General features: G+C 36.2%; 1 protein-coding gene across 1 annotated transcript in view; it reads right to left on the bottom strand.

Annotated features, from left to right (window-relative positions):
* Positions 1-13,863, bottom strand: part of ARID4B (AT-rich interaction domain 4B) — an 89,559-nt gene that overhangs the window by 39,112 nt on the left and 36,584 nt on the right. Inside the window, exons 7-11 of the mRNA XM_074164523.1 lie at positions 11,596-11,687; positions 8,786-8,924; positions 4,933-5,012; positions 3,525-3,598; positions 2,572-2,717 (exon numbers count right to left, since the gene is read on the bottom strand). Of these exons, the coding sequence (XP_074020624.1) occupies positions 2,572-2,717; positions 3,525-3,598; positions 4,933-5,012; positions 8,786-8,924; positions 11,596-11,687 (531 nt within the window). The remainder of the gene's footprint in view (positions 1-2,571; positions 2,718-3,524; positions 3,599-4,932; positions 5,013-8,785; positions 8,925-11,595; positions 11,688-13,863) is intronic.

Genomic DNA, 13,863 nt, shown 5'->3' on the forward strand with positions numbered 1-13,863 from the left:
AAACCTCATAATTCAGCAGGTGACTGAAACAGTGGATACTGGAGAAGAAATTATCATAGGAGATGTCACAGTAAATCCCAAAACATTTGCCTGAGATGAGATCTTCATGTCTAGCACATGGAAAGACTAGCTCATACAACATCACAGGCAACTAAGAGGAGCTAAAGAGAAGGTGTACAAAGGGTACAAGGTCAAATATTTACAAACATTGCAGCTAAAGACTGTGAATCAGTCTGTTCAGACTTTTTCACTTCAAGACTTTTTCACCTAAAAGCATCGAGGGGATGACCACTATATAAAGATTGTGTGTCAGCCTGCATAGGTACAAACCTATCTACATTCATTATGCCCATGAACCTGCTCTGGAAGTTCAGGAATTGTACTAAGAAAGTACTTCTTGCTCCTCAAAATACTAAGATGACCATAGTTCCTTGCAAACTGGGCTTTATAACTTTTCGATCAGAGCTGAATAGTCTCCTGTGAGCTTGAAGAAGGGGCAGAATGAACTCATGAGCATGGAGAGGGGACAAAGTTTTTGCTTCACGCATTTGCAGTCTCCCAACAAATCTTAAAATAAAGAAGTGCATGAATAAAAGATGGAATACCACCTTCTAGTATGCCAGAGCCACACAATCTCCAGGGAGGACGTACTGAGAGAAAGACTGCAACAACAATTTAAGACCCTAACCAGTTCAGTTTCTCCTTTACAATTCCACTATTGATAGGAATTTAAGACTACTGTATTACTGGCAGTTGCATAACAAATTAGAGAATAGCTCTCAAAACTTAATGAGAGAAAAAGTGATAATGGGCAGATACAGATTTTGAGTACTATCAGAAGGTACACAGAAGTAAGAGATTCAAAACCCTCTCTTCCAGCCTCACAGCCAGCTGTGAAATAAAGTTCTTTCCACTAATTTTCTTCTTTCCCCTTTGTCTTAATTTTTTTTCTGGACAGGAGGCTGGGAGTAAAGAACAGGTAATTAGAAAACCAAGCATGAGGTAGGACTCCACACTTCCAGGACAAAAGAGAGAAGAAAAGTGGAAAGGGAGTGCATTGGCTAATGCCTTGATTGAAAGCTCTTTTGCTTCTTTACATCAGGGTAGCCAGAGAGATAGCTTGTAGTGAAGCAATTCTTCAGTAGATCAAGACAAGAGAGCGCTACAACTCAGATTTCTTGGCAATTATCTAGAAGTTTCAAAATCTCTCTTTTCACCATTCCAAAAACAGTAAACTCCATTGTCTACAGCTAGAAGCAGCAAAAGAACAGTGCAAACTACTAGCAATATCTGCTTTACAAGAGGACCCTACAGCTGTAGGCCTAGCATAACTATTTGGGGGAAAGAAAGGGTAAGGCAGAAGGGGAAGGAGGACAAGGTGACAGAGACACAAGGGAGGAGGAGACAACAGCAGGGCAATGCCAGCCTAGTTGGGTTTATTTTTCAAATATGTAAAGAACGCAGCTTAGAGCTGCCTCCTCAGATGGAGCTTGTGTAAAAGGTAGCAAAATTCCCTGTGGCCTGGAATGCGTGGTAAGTCACAGGGTAACAACTCTATAGCCAGGAGAAAAGTCTATCGCCGTTTATGTGAGCAGAGATTTACAGTAGCATGATTTTAGCACACAGAGAACTCACTCCATGGCCACAAAGGGGAAAATAAACCAAACACGGTCATAATATACAATAAAACAGATGCAAGACAAACTACGGAGAGAAACTACACCCTTCTGCACACTACAACACACTGCATTATTATAGAAGGGCAAACAACTGTTTATTTGAAGGGAGAGTGAACCACAAACTGGAAACCCATCTGGGCCAGGACTGACATTATAGCCCAGGAATTAATATCAGCCTAAGAAACCTGAAGTTCTACATAAGTGAAAAAAACCCCACCCTTTGCCTTCCAATACTGAAACGGCACTTGCAAAGAAAAGTCCAGTCTAGATTTACATACAGTTGCAAGACATAATTGCTGATGTTTTCAAAGAAAATAGAAAGAGATCTTTGTTTTAAAGTTATCAAAAATATGTCCTTTATCAGAAACACCTAAATACTTTTTTAGCTACATAGCTCTTCCCAGAAGACAGCCAGACCTCTAACAGCTATCAGGTAAGTTCCATTTAGAAATATAAACAAGTGAAGGGAACCCTTTTTCTTTTAGAAAAAACAATATGCATGTGACAGCAGACACCAATATCTACTAGTCTTTTTCATCCTGCTTAGTCCCTAGTAGTTGCTCCAACACCTTCTGCCACTGCATTAAGATCAGCATGGGAAAGATTCTAGAACAGGATCTTCCTTTGAGTTCTAATTTCTATTTTTCATTAGTCCCTAATAACTCAGTCTTTTGACTACATGCTTTTTGCTTAGTGACTCAAAGATATTTGTTAGATTTTCAAGTTGGTATTTTCCACATGATCTTTGTTGCATAAAGATTTTTGAAAGCTGAAAGGCAGTAACACTGCCCATGTTAACATGTTACGTGTTCCCAAATGTTAAAAAGACCTACTTAAATCTTGCTAATTTTTAATCAGCTGTATATCTATAGCCTTTATTAACTTCACTTGCCTCTTCCTCACTGCTGTTATCCTCTTTTTCTTTTTCATCCTCTTCTTCTTCTTCAGCTTCACTGCTGGAGCTGTCTTCTTTCAATTCTGTTTTCCAGTTACTAGGAACAGTTCTGGTTTTACGGAATTCAAGGGCTTGGTCAAAAGCTGTAAAAGGACCAGAATTTGTTAGCACAGCAGAAAGTATCACTTTGACCAAATGTTTAAATGGAAAAGAAGGAAAGACTGCTAATTAACAATTCCACCCCCAAATTCAAAGAACCTCAATAACAACCCTGTGTTGTCCATCCTTATTTGTCTGGCCTAGTATTCTCTGCACATCAAATTATTCAGAGCTATTATTAGGATTATTACCATGTTAGTGTCTATAGACACAAATAAGGATCTTCTGTATTAGGGCATATACGACAGCTTAATTGAGAGAACCCCTATTCCAATATGTTTACGCTGTGGTTTTCAGACATATTAAACAGGGAAGAGAAGGGGGAAGAAAGAAGCACAATCTAATTCTAAGAGTTTGATTGCACAAACTTAAACTTTCAAATTAATCCACAATTCCAGTTTCTTGAGAGTGCATAAAGGCAACTTCCTTATTAGGGGTACTATGGTGAGAGTAACTCTATGGAGATCTAATGCAAAAGGCTGAATATGAAATAACCTCTAAAGCCAGTGTGCACTGTATGATTATATCCTTTGTTTGGCACTCTACCTTTAAAACAAGTGCAGTACAGTGGTTGTTTGGTTGTGGGTTTTTTTTGTTTGTTGGGGTTGTTTGGTGTTTGTTTTTTTAATAAAAAAAAAGTTCCTCTAGGTTTTCAGAAGTGTTCTCCTTCAATATATTATGCTATAGGAAAAGATCCTGTATTTTAGCATTTTTAAGACATGAACCAATCTACCATAAATTTGGTCCAATTTATATAACAAAGTAGATTTCTCATAGACAGTTATTTTTACCTTGTTTTAACAAAGCATCAGGCTTTGGTGAAGTTTCACTAATCTCCCGAACATCTTTTCTTGGCACAGAAACGCTAGATAATTTAGAAAGTGTTAAAAAAATAAAAGAATATTTAAAAATATTTTAAAGCCAAATTAACAGTATAATACAGAGCTGTCACTAAGACTATAGCACACAGTAAACATACAGAAGAAGCATTTGAATTATATCTTGACAATTCTATAGCGTTAGTCTGGTACGGTATTAGTCAGTGGATTATAAACAAAACTTCTACATTAATTTGGTCAGAACATCCATATGAATTTACTGCATACTAAAGAAAGCATTCTGCTTGCACTGACAGGTAGTTTCTGGATTCTCCCAAATGATATTACTTAACAAAAACCTCATGTTGATTTAGCAAGTAACTATTCACTCACAAACAATGAAACCCTGCCTTGCTTAAAACATAAATGAGTATTAGCATAAACTGTCAGTATGAAATGAAAGACTTCCAAATTGAAAGAACAAATCACTTTTTCACTTCTACTGTGGCTAAATCCAAGGAAGGAAATCTGAACTACAGCTTAGGGGTTGCGGGGCATGTGCTTGTGTGCACACATGCTTATGTGTCTTTCTCCAGTGACATACACTGATGCCCGAATAGCTATCAAATGGTAGGCAATAGCCTAGACTCAGTAAGTAATAAAGCCACAAAGAAACTGTTAAATATTGCAATATCCTTTCTGCAAAAGCATTCTGTTAAACTGAACCAAGCACAATAAATAGCTGCAACTTTTTAAATAAAAACAAAAATCTAGAAAAAAGAATTCTATTGTCATCCATCAACCCCCATCCCTGACCAACATGAGTTTAAGAACACAAAGTTCCTTATTCTACTACAAATACCATACAGCCTGGTTTTGTAGGTTTCTCTATTTTCTTTCCTACTTTGAGTAGTACCACAGCTCTTTTCAAAGAACATGATAATAGGCAGTTGTATTCTAGACTGAGATAAACATATGCCTTATTACCTCAAAAAAAGAATTTCTGTGTATGTGTGTCTGCCCACCCCTTTCTGTAGCTGGGTAAGCTTACGGCCACATCTCTCTATTCCAAACGGAGCAGGAAAAGAGTCTCAGGCCATTCCTGAAGTCACGCAATATCGCTTTGTTTGCCACCATTGTAACAATGAAATTAAAACTAAGACAGATAGATTTATGTATCCCATTATTAATAATGACAAAGTTCAAGACTAATTTCATCACAATGTAGGCTGTTAACAGTTTTCTAAACATGACAAAAGTCTTGGCAGAAACTTACTGAGCTTACTGATGTTATTAATACTTTACCCAGCACATTTCACACTACATTTCACTTGACTGGTATAGATTTTATTCAAGTATCAATCTCTAAATTCCTACTCACAATTTGCCATCCTTGAAAGAGCGAACGAGAATATTGTCTTTTTTCACTGCAATATCATCACTACAATCTGGACAAACCACCTGCAAAGATATTACAAATGCAAAGTTTAGAGAGAAAAAAAACAAAAAACAAAAACAACAACAACAACAACAAAAACAACCCACAAACAAACAAACAAAAAAAACCCCACCAACCCCAAGAGAGTAACAGTATATACCAATGCTTCTCAAAACCCTTTTGGGTTCATTTCTCTTTAAGAACTCTGAGATGAGAGCAAAATGAGATGCCTCAAAACACAGGAGTGATGACCTGCTGAAATTAGTGCATGTATGAGTTCATGCTCACTTCCTGGAGGGAACTGACAGCTGCTGCCAGAGACATAAGCAAGAACAGCATTCTTACAAAAGTTAAGTACCTGTCATGCCACTACAGCTTATTCTACTCCTCACCCTACAAGCACACACCTTCCATGAAGTGCTGCTACCTGAGTTAGAAACCTCTTCTGAAAAACTTCCAGAAATTGCAAGGATGCAATCACGCACAGTTTCAAAAAGAAATGCATACAGGATTTATGAAATTAATCCTCCATTATAAAATTGCATAAGTTACCTACCTAGGAAAGAAGAGTGCCTCAAGTACCAATATTATGATAGGTTCTTTAATTCAAGAAGTAGACTAATCAAGTTTAGCACTGAGACAACGTATTATTTGTTGCCATTTTAAAAGCTACTTAAGTTTTGTTATACCAGTATACAAGTCACTAGTTAAAAAACTTCAGGAATGTAATAAAAAAAGTACATATTAGATTTCCAGAGTTATAGAACAGAAAAACAACCCTCTGCATCACTCATCTCTCTTCTCTCAAAGCATGTGTAGTTCCCTGAAAGTCAAGAAAATTCTGGCTGCTATGAAACGCCAAGGATCAGCAAATGACTGCTGCCCTAATTTAGCCCTGGTAAATACCTCTTCTCTCTTATACCAACTGCTTTCAGTCCTAATTTTTTCACCAAAACCAAAAAGATACTGCATGACAAAAGGGTTTTATGCCCCTTACACAGGTCACCAGCCATATAGTATTTCAGAAGGTAAAGTCAAAAGCTCCAACAGATTTGGAACCAGAGTTGTGTATCACACAGCACAGGCTAAATATGCTTCTCAAGAAAAATAAAACTTAAGTCTCTGAATTCAATGCATTCTATAGTCTCCAAAGAAATTACTTTTCAAAACTACAACTTACTAATTGAAATGCAGTTTGAGATACAGTTTGCAACAGTGTTTAAATATCAATGTAAAAGACAGCGATTATCATCCCCTATTTAGACAGGTGCAATCTCCTAGCTCTCTAAAGATGGAGAAAGGCCCCTCTGGCTTTAGCTATTGGTTTTCTAGAAGCATCAAGATTTTAGTAGCCAGAAATCCATTCAGAGGCTGGAAAACAGCTTACCACAACCTCATCTAGTGCCTTTAGACCAAGCAACATCACCTCAATTTTGCCTGAATCAAGTTTTTTCAATTTCCTTGCAAAACAAACTCCACCGGAGTCACAGAAGGATGAGAGAGATGATCCTATGTAAACTCAATTTTCTGAAAACGCCACAAGCAGATTTCCTCACTGCACCTTCCAAAAGCCTTTAAGTACACATTAAAACTAAGCAATGCTATAAGGTTTACTAAATCACACTCTCTGACATAAGGAGCAACAGCCAGGCCTTTTTACAATTACAATTAGCCATTGCTCTCAAACAACCCACCCCCCCAAAAAGCCCAACAAAACAAACAAAAATAAACCACCACATCCCGTGCCTGCAGGATTAAAACAACATAGTCAATCACTGAGTCCTCAGAATAATTTTTTACCAAATTTAGACAGTTTTACATTTGTAAGTGACAGACTATCTGGTTACAGGACTGATATCTGAAGTAATCAGTTTCCACTACTAATCTTAACTGCTATTTGCTACAAAGGTGTAGACTAATCCCTGAACTTATTTTCACATAATATACTTACACAATGTCCTCTGTGCCTCTACAAAGTGTATCTGTACACAATATAAATAATAACAAAGTAATTCTGGGATATGAATTCTTCAGCTTATTAAACCTGAATTTTCATTTCATTATTCATAATTACAATTAGCATAATATAAAGTTAAAGCAAAATTTATCAATAATAAGATAAAATTACTTTGTCGATATAGCAGGTGTAACCTGCTTACAAGGTAAAAGAATGGAGAGGCATAGCTACAGGGGAAGGAATTAAAAAAAGAAAGGCAAGTTATTTGGGGCATAAATCTATTCTTTGGCACAACCTTTCAGGTTAAATGCAGTATGATGTTTATTTGCAGAGCTATAAACCTGATTACTAAAATAACAGTTAATCTAGGATAAGCTAGTTCAGAGTTAACGAGCTCCACCCTCAAACTATATCCCCATACTGCTTCTCATTCATTGCAGGAAGCTTTCGATGAGAACAAGCTATTCCAATCTCCAAAGTAAAGCCAAAGAAGTAACAGTGTGTATCTTTATTACACCTTGAGAGCATAAGCAACAATTCAGTTAATCTTCAAGGTCTGACCCACAGCTACCCCGAGCAACTCTACATTAGTCACACGCAAGCCCAATACCTACCAGAGAGGCTGCCATGGAAACTGCTCTCTGTCATGGGCATGACCAGAAGGGCTAACCCAACAGTGTGACATCAAATAGCTCAAACCAGTCTAACTGACCGCTCCTCAGAGTGCAACTGTGAGGCAGGCGATACAGCATCAATCTTGATGACAGCTTTCAATAAAGACACAGCTCGATTTTCTTGTGTATTACTGAAAGCCTCTCTTAAAGCCATCTGTCATTAACATGGTACCTCCTTGCTCTATATTCTGCCCTCACCCTTCTTGAAAAAATACATCAATGACTCATTCTCTACTACTTTCTTTCCAAAAGACGTCCTGCTGGAGAGCCTCTGGACTGCATTACAAGACACATGAGGTGACAAGTAGAAAGTTGCAACTGAGAGCTACTGTGCACACTAAGAAAAGTAAATGTTACTGTATGGCATCTTTTCAAAAGCAGAGCATGAGTCTTCCTGAAATTAGACAAACATTTTAAGCTTTCATTGCCAGGGAGAAACTATTCAAATATTTACCACTAATAATAAAATAAAAATTAAAAAGCATGGTACTAGAGGTACCACATATGGAAATACGTTAATTTCCAAACATATCAGTCAGTCTGTATACAATCCTTAGACTAACAGTAATATTTGTTAGAAGCCGATTTGTAAAAAAGTGTTTTTAAACCAGAATAAAGGAAGCTAGAAAATATTTGTACTGAAAGACTACAATGTTATTTTAAAGGAAATTTATTGACAAGTCTCTACTAACTACCATAGCAACAAAGAAAAGACATTTGATCTTATTATCAAATGTGTTTATATTGAACTTAGAAAAATACTGTCTATGTAATGACTAAGCTTCCCCTCTCTTTGCACTTTCTTGTATTTTCTTCCTTGATAAAACTTGGTAGTTCAGAAAAATGACATACAATAGCTTAGGAAAAAAGCCCCTGAAATTTTAGTTCAAAGGTACTAAACACACCAGTGACGTGGAATTAGGTCAACAAGCCCTGGATGTCTGGAAAAACTAAAGCCATATTAGCAATCACTTACTATAAACAAACATATTTACATATATAATATTTCATTTGACTATTATCATACAGTCCAATTTGAATAAACATATTAAGTTACAATAAAAATATAGATTAATCCATCAAAAATGAAAAAAATCCCACCTTTCTTTGGTGCCTAGAAAATGAATGAAACTGTACAAAATTAAAATAAAGATGAGACTCTTACCAAGGCTGGAAACCACAGAGCTTTCTTTTTATCCACACTGAAGCAGTCCACACACACAACCTTTCCTAGTAACTCGTCACTTTGTTTCCTATCATCTTCATCTTCATCGCTGGAAGAGGATGAAGATTCTTCTTCAGGACTAAACAACAGAAAAAGACTTAAAACTCAACTATTCAAAACTTGCCTATTATAACCACAGGAGATCCAAAACTAATTGTCAAAGAGGCATGAATAATAGTGACTTGAATTACCTGTCAAGTGGTTTAGGGTAAAAATGCATAGAAGCATTTATAAGGATATTATAGTAACAACTCAAAAATTACAAACTTAGAAATGCACATTGTCCTGGTTTCAGCTGAGATTTTCTTTCTAGTGGTTGCTGTGTTTCAGATTTGGTATGATAGGAATGTCAATAATGCACATTGCTTTAGTTGTTGCTAAGTGATGTCTATACTAGTCAAGGACTTTTTTCAGCCAATAAAATGGCCAGTGGAATATTCTGTACCATAGACGTCATGCTCGGTACATAAATGGGAGTTGGACAGGGGTGGAGGTGTAATCCATGATGACTGCTCTGGACAGGCTAGGCAATCAATTCACCATGCAGGTGGGAGTGACTTATGTCTTGTGTATTTTTTTGTTTTATTATTATTATTATTTGCCTTTGCTGCTATTGTCCTATTAAATTGTTTTTATCTCAACTCACCAGTTTTTTTTTCTTTTCCTCTCCTTTTGTCCCTGTTTTCCCTACCTTTCCGTGGGAGAAGGGGGGGGGTGAGTGAGAGGCTGCATGGTCCTAGTTGCTGGCTGGGGTTAAAACACTGTGCACATCTACATGTAATACATGCAAAATCCAAACAAAATACCACCATGCATCCACATGGAGGAATAGAAATATACTGTCAGGACACAATGAGAATGTGGCCTTAGTGAAGCACTGTTAAAAAATACTGTTGCAGTTGTAGTTTTGGACCAAAATTAAGCTAAACTGTTTCGGGTTTCCTCTTAATCTCTCTATGCTTTTACTTTTACAGCCATACAGGATAAAAAGCTATTTTGAAAGAGGAATAATCTCTGAAGAAGAAACATCAGCTATGAAGATGAATAGCAAAGAGAAAAAGAAGTCTACTTATCCTGAAACAGTTCTTTAAAGATGTGCAGTGAAGCATTTCAGCGACTGTTTCAATTTCACATGGAATGAAGTGTTAGAATGTAAGTAGATCGGCAAAGGTGCAAATACATTTTGATTAAAAAAGGTTCTGGCTCATTATTTTGACTGTTCCAGTACAAAGTTGCACCTGTTTTTAACCATATAGAGGAGTCTAAATGTACAAAACTACTTCAATCAAAACTACCTGCAACAGATTAAAACAATTACGATAAAAAATCAGCACTCCTGGCTCTCTTTAGATTTTTTTTCAGTAGTCACTTTGAAGGTTAATTCTCAGAAAATACACAGCATGTTCAACGACCTCAAGAAGCAGAACTTTAAAAGCTATCTACCATTTTTCACATAACTACCTTTGAGTACAAAGTTCAATACTAATACAAGACTCACAGTAAGCATTTGTGACAACTGATTTACAGTCTAAGATGAATTATGTTTAATTTACCCCACTAATTTTATGTCATCATTTGCACTGCTGATAAAGCATTGGGGCTTTTTCCCCCCAACATCTGTTTTGTTAATAGTGATTTATTTTAAAATACAGTATTAAAGTCTTCCAGGATGCTTTCTGGGGTTTGAGAATCTCTTGTGGGAAGAGAAACAAGTCTAGAAAGCAAGCCAGGACTATTTTAGAGAGATTACAACCTAGCTCAGTTATATATCTGTGTCTTTTTACTCATTTCAGTCAGTACTAATCATGTGTTGTTTCTGCCACAATAATGTCTGGTATGGATAGGGAAACAGAGAAGACAACAACCCGGCCACCAGACACCAAGGATGCTGCAACTGCATTCTCTGTGGTGTATGCCAGTTTTTTTCCACCTTTTTCCTTCAATACATCACAAATCAGTAAATCAATAGCTGAGTAAATTCATAGTACCTCTACATATACAGGGCAATATTTATTTCAAGTTATCAAAAAGAGCATGAAAGGGTAATCCAAGCCACTACCACCTCAAAATTTTAAAAACAAAAACCCAAACATTCTCCCCTCCCCCAAAAATAACCACAAAAAGAACCCCATCTCCAAACAACAAAGAACAGTCACTTTTTTCAACATCAAAACCAACAAGAATTTTGGCACCTAGGAAATCAAGTCACTACTCTGGAACTTCGTTTTTCTATCAATAAGCTTTGCTGCAAACCATAATGCTGTTCACTTCTAAAAGCCCTTCAGAAAACTTGTAATGAGAAACCAAGGTCTACATGACGATTCTAGTACCTTCTAAAAAGACTTTGTATCAGCTGGACAAAGACTGCATTGTAATGGTTTTTGTTTGAGTCCAGCACACTTGTAATACTGACGTTCTACTACAGAGAAGCTTCTGAACATAGCTTAACAACACACTACCACTTGGTATGACACTGTCTTTTCTTACTTATATAACAAAAACAAGAAAAAACCTCTAGCCTATACCCAGTACTGTTATAAACACCGATGACATGAAGATTTGTTTTAATTCTTGCATGCAACAACACATGTAAAACTTGGCTTTCAGTCTGAGTGCTAAACAACACTTTTCATATAGCTTCCTGCTTTTTGAATGAGAGAAGCTTAAACATACAACTAGTAAAACTCCACACACATTGAAGGCGTCAGAATTGAATACAGACAGCACAGACATAAAGATGTTAAACTTACATATGATTGGATCTCCTTCCTCTGTTTGTTTTCTTTCCTATAACAGGAGTCCCGAAGTGTTCAGGATTTGTGAGTGGAAGCTGATCTAGTGTCTGTTGAAATAAAAAAATACATATACATATACATATTTAAAAAATGGCATAAGTTATTCTCCAAATCATAACTTTGTATAATCTGGTTAAAGTAATTTTTGTCAACAGAGAGACTTTCCCATTACAAAAGAAATACAGAAGTAAGCAGAGACATCACTGCTTCAATTTTAAAAAGTAACATGTTTTGTTTTCGAGTTTTCTTCCACACTTTCTCCCCACCTACAAATAACTAACTTTTGTCCAACACACATAGACAATTCTTCCCAGATGTCCTGCCTTTGTACCATTCAAACACAAAGAATTAAGTATCAGGTATTCTGCCAAGCTGGGATACTCCATCTCTACAGGATGAATTCCCTGCCTGTCCTATCATGAGACTCAACACCCAATCATCTCCTTATAAATGAACAAAGGTCCCCTATGAAATGAAACTGCAAGATAACTCAGTAGCAGCAAACTTGATAAGTTAATTGCATTTTTGTTAGTAATTCATCATTTGATACAGGACAGAAAGATTCTAAAACAACTTTAAAGATGTTGCTATATTGTATTAGAGAGGGTGCTAATTGATACTGCGTTAACATCAAAACAAAAAGAGAGGGAGAGAAAGAAATAATTTTCTCCATTCAGGGAGAATGCTAGAGCATCAACAGAAGGACTTCACAGAAATGTAGTATCTTCTTTTCCTAAAACCGTTATTATCTGTTTAAATGATAAGCATTCCAGATTTGAAGGCTCCTGGTACACGGAGTTTTTTGTACAGGCACTTGCTCTTTTCCTTTGAAAGAAGGCAAAAGCCTTCCAAAGTAAACATGGTCCTCTGAATTACACTTCTGAGTCATGTATTGATTTTTAAACATGAAACAAAGAATCTCAAAAGTATGCCGTGTCAGACAGAGCTGGACATAGAGACAATAAAAGTGGCTTTTTAAACCTTAAAAGTAAATGCATGATTATTTCCGAGTATGGTGGACACCCAAAAAGATCCCACACACTGGGAAGTCAAAGATGAAGCTAAAGCAACATCAGAACAAGACAATCATGTGGCACTGGTCTAGTTACAAAAGAAACTGGAGATGCAATTTTCCCTGCTGAGTAGCTATGCAAACATGAGGTAATTAGAAATGCACCACATGGGTTTCATTGAGGGCTGGTGACAATGAATTGCGTATCAGTGACTTCTGGCAAGACATCAAAAGCTAAGACGGTAAAAACGATGATAAAATAAAAAGTAGGAGTCATCTGAATGTAAGGCTTCTTTGAATCTGACAAAGTAATCTGAAATTACTCTTGTTCAGCCAAATGGGTCACAAAGCAATATATAGATAAGACTAAAATTTTCAACTTGCTTACTATAAAGTAATACTCCTGAAACCATATTAAAGTAGTACTTATGGAAAAGAAGCAAATTAATTTTCAGGACTGCTGATCATTAATAACAAAGAGCTAATCAAAGGAACAACACAACTCTTAAAATTACAGCATTTATACCCAAATTGAGATTTAAGCATCTAATTAGGCCCTGCTTTTTTAACATAATTAATCCTGACTTAGGATTCTAGAAGGTATCTGAACCTTCACAAGAATGCAGTAAGCAGGCACAAGCTCAGCTGACTACAATAATAAAGCATATTTATGTAGGGGGAAAAAAACAAACCCTGTCTTCAGTAGCTTTCCAATATGTTTGCATAAATCTGCCCATCAGTCCAGATTGTCTTACATAACAAAAAGGAATAACCCTCATTCTGAAATTTGAACTATTTGAAATTGGTTACAAACATCTGCATACTTTTAATATGCAAGTCACCTTTAAGACATGACCCATTTTCAAAATACTGGTAACTATCTTACATTTAACAGGTAAGAGAAACTTACAATTTGCCTTTTAAAAGAAAAGTACTGATCTTTCAAGTTTATGAGCTATTACAAATTCGACTTGATCATCTGCCTAAAATCCAGCAGAAATTAATTACGTCCAAAGATGTACATTAATTTTTTTATGTAACACATTTTGATTTTTTCAAATGAATACTTACAAGGAGTTTTTTTTATATAAAGCAAAATTGTGTGATCACAGTTTTTTATGTGACCTACAATCTACAAACCATTAATAATATAAAAATGAAAAATATGAAATGCTGATTTTGTTTCTTAACTCATGGAATGTGGTAAAATT

This window comes from Numenius arquata, chromosome 2, assembly GCF_964106895.1.
Source record: "Numenius arquata chromosome 2, bNumArq3.hap1.1, whole genome shotgun sequence".
Taxonomy (NCBI): Eukaryota; Metazoa; Chordata; class Aves; order Charadriiformes; family Scolopacidae; genus Numenius; species Numenius arquata.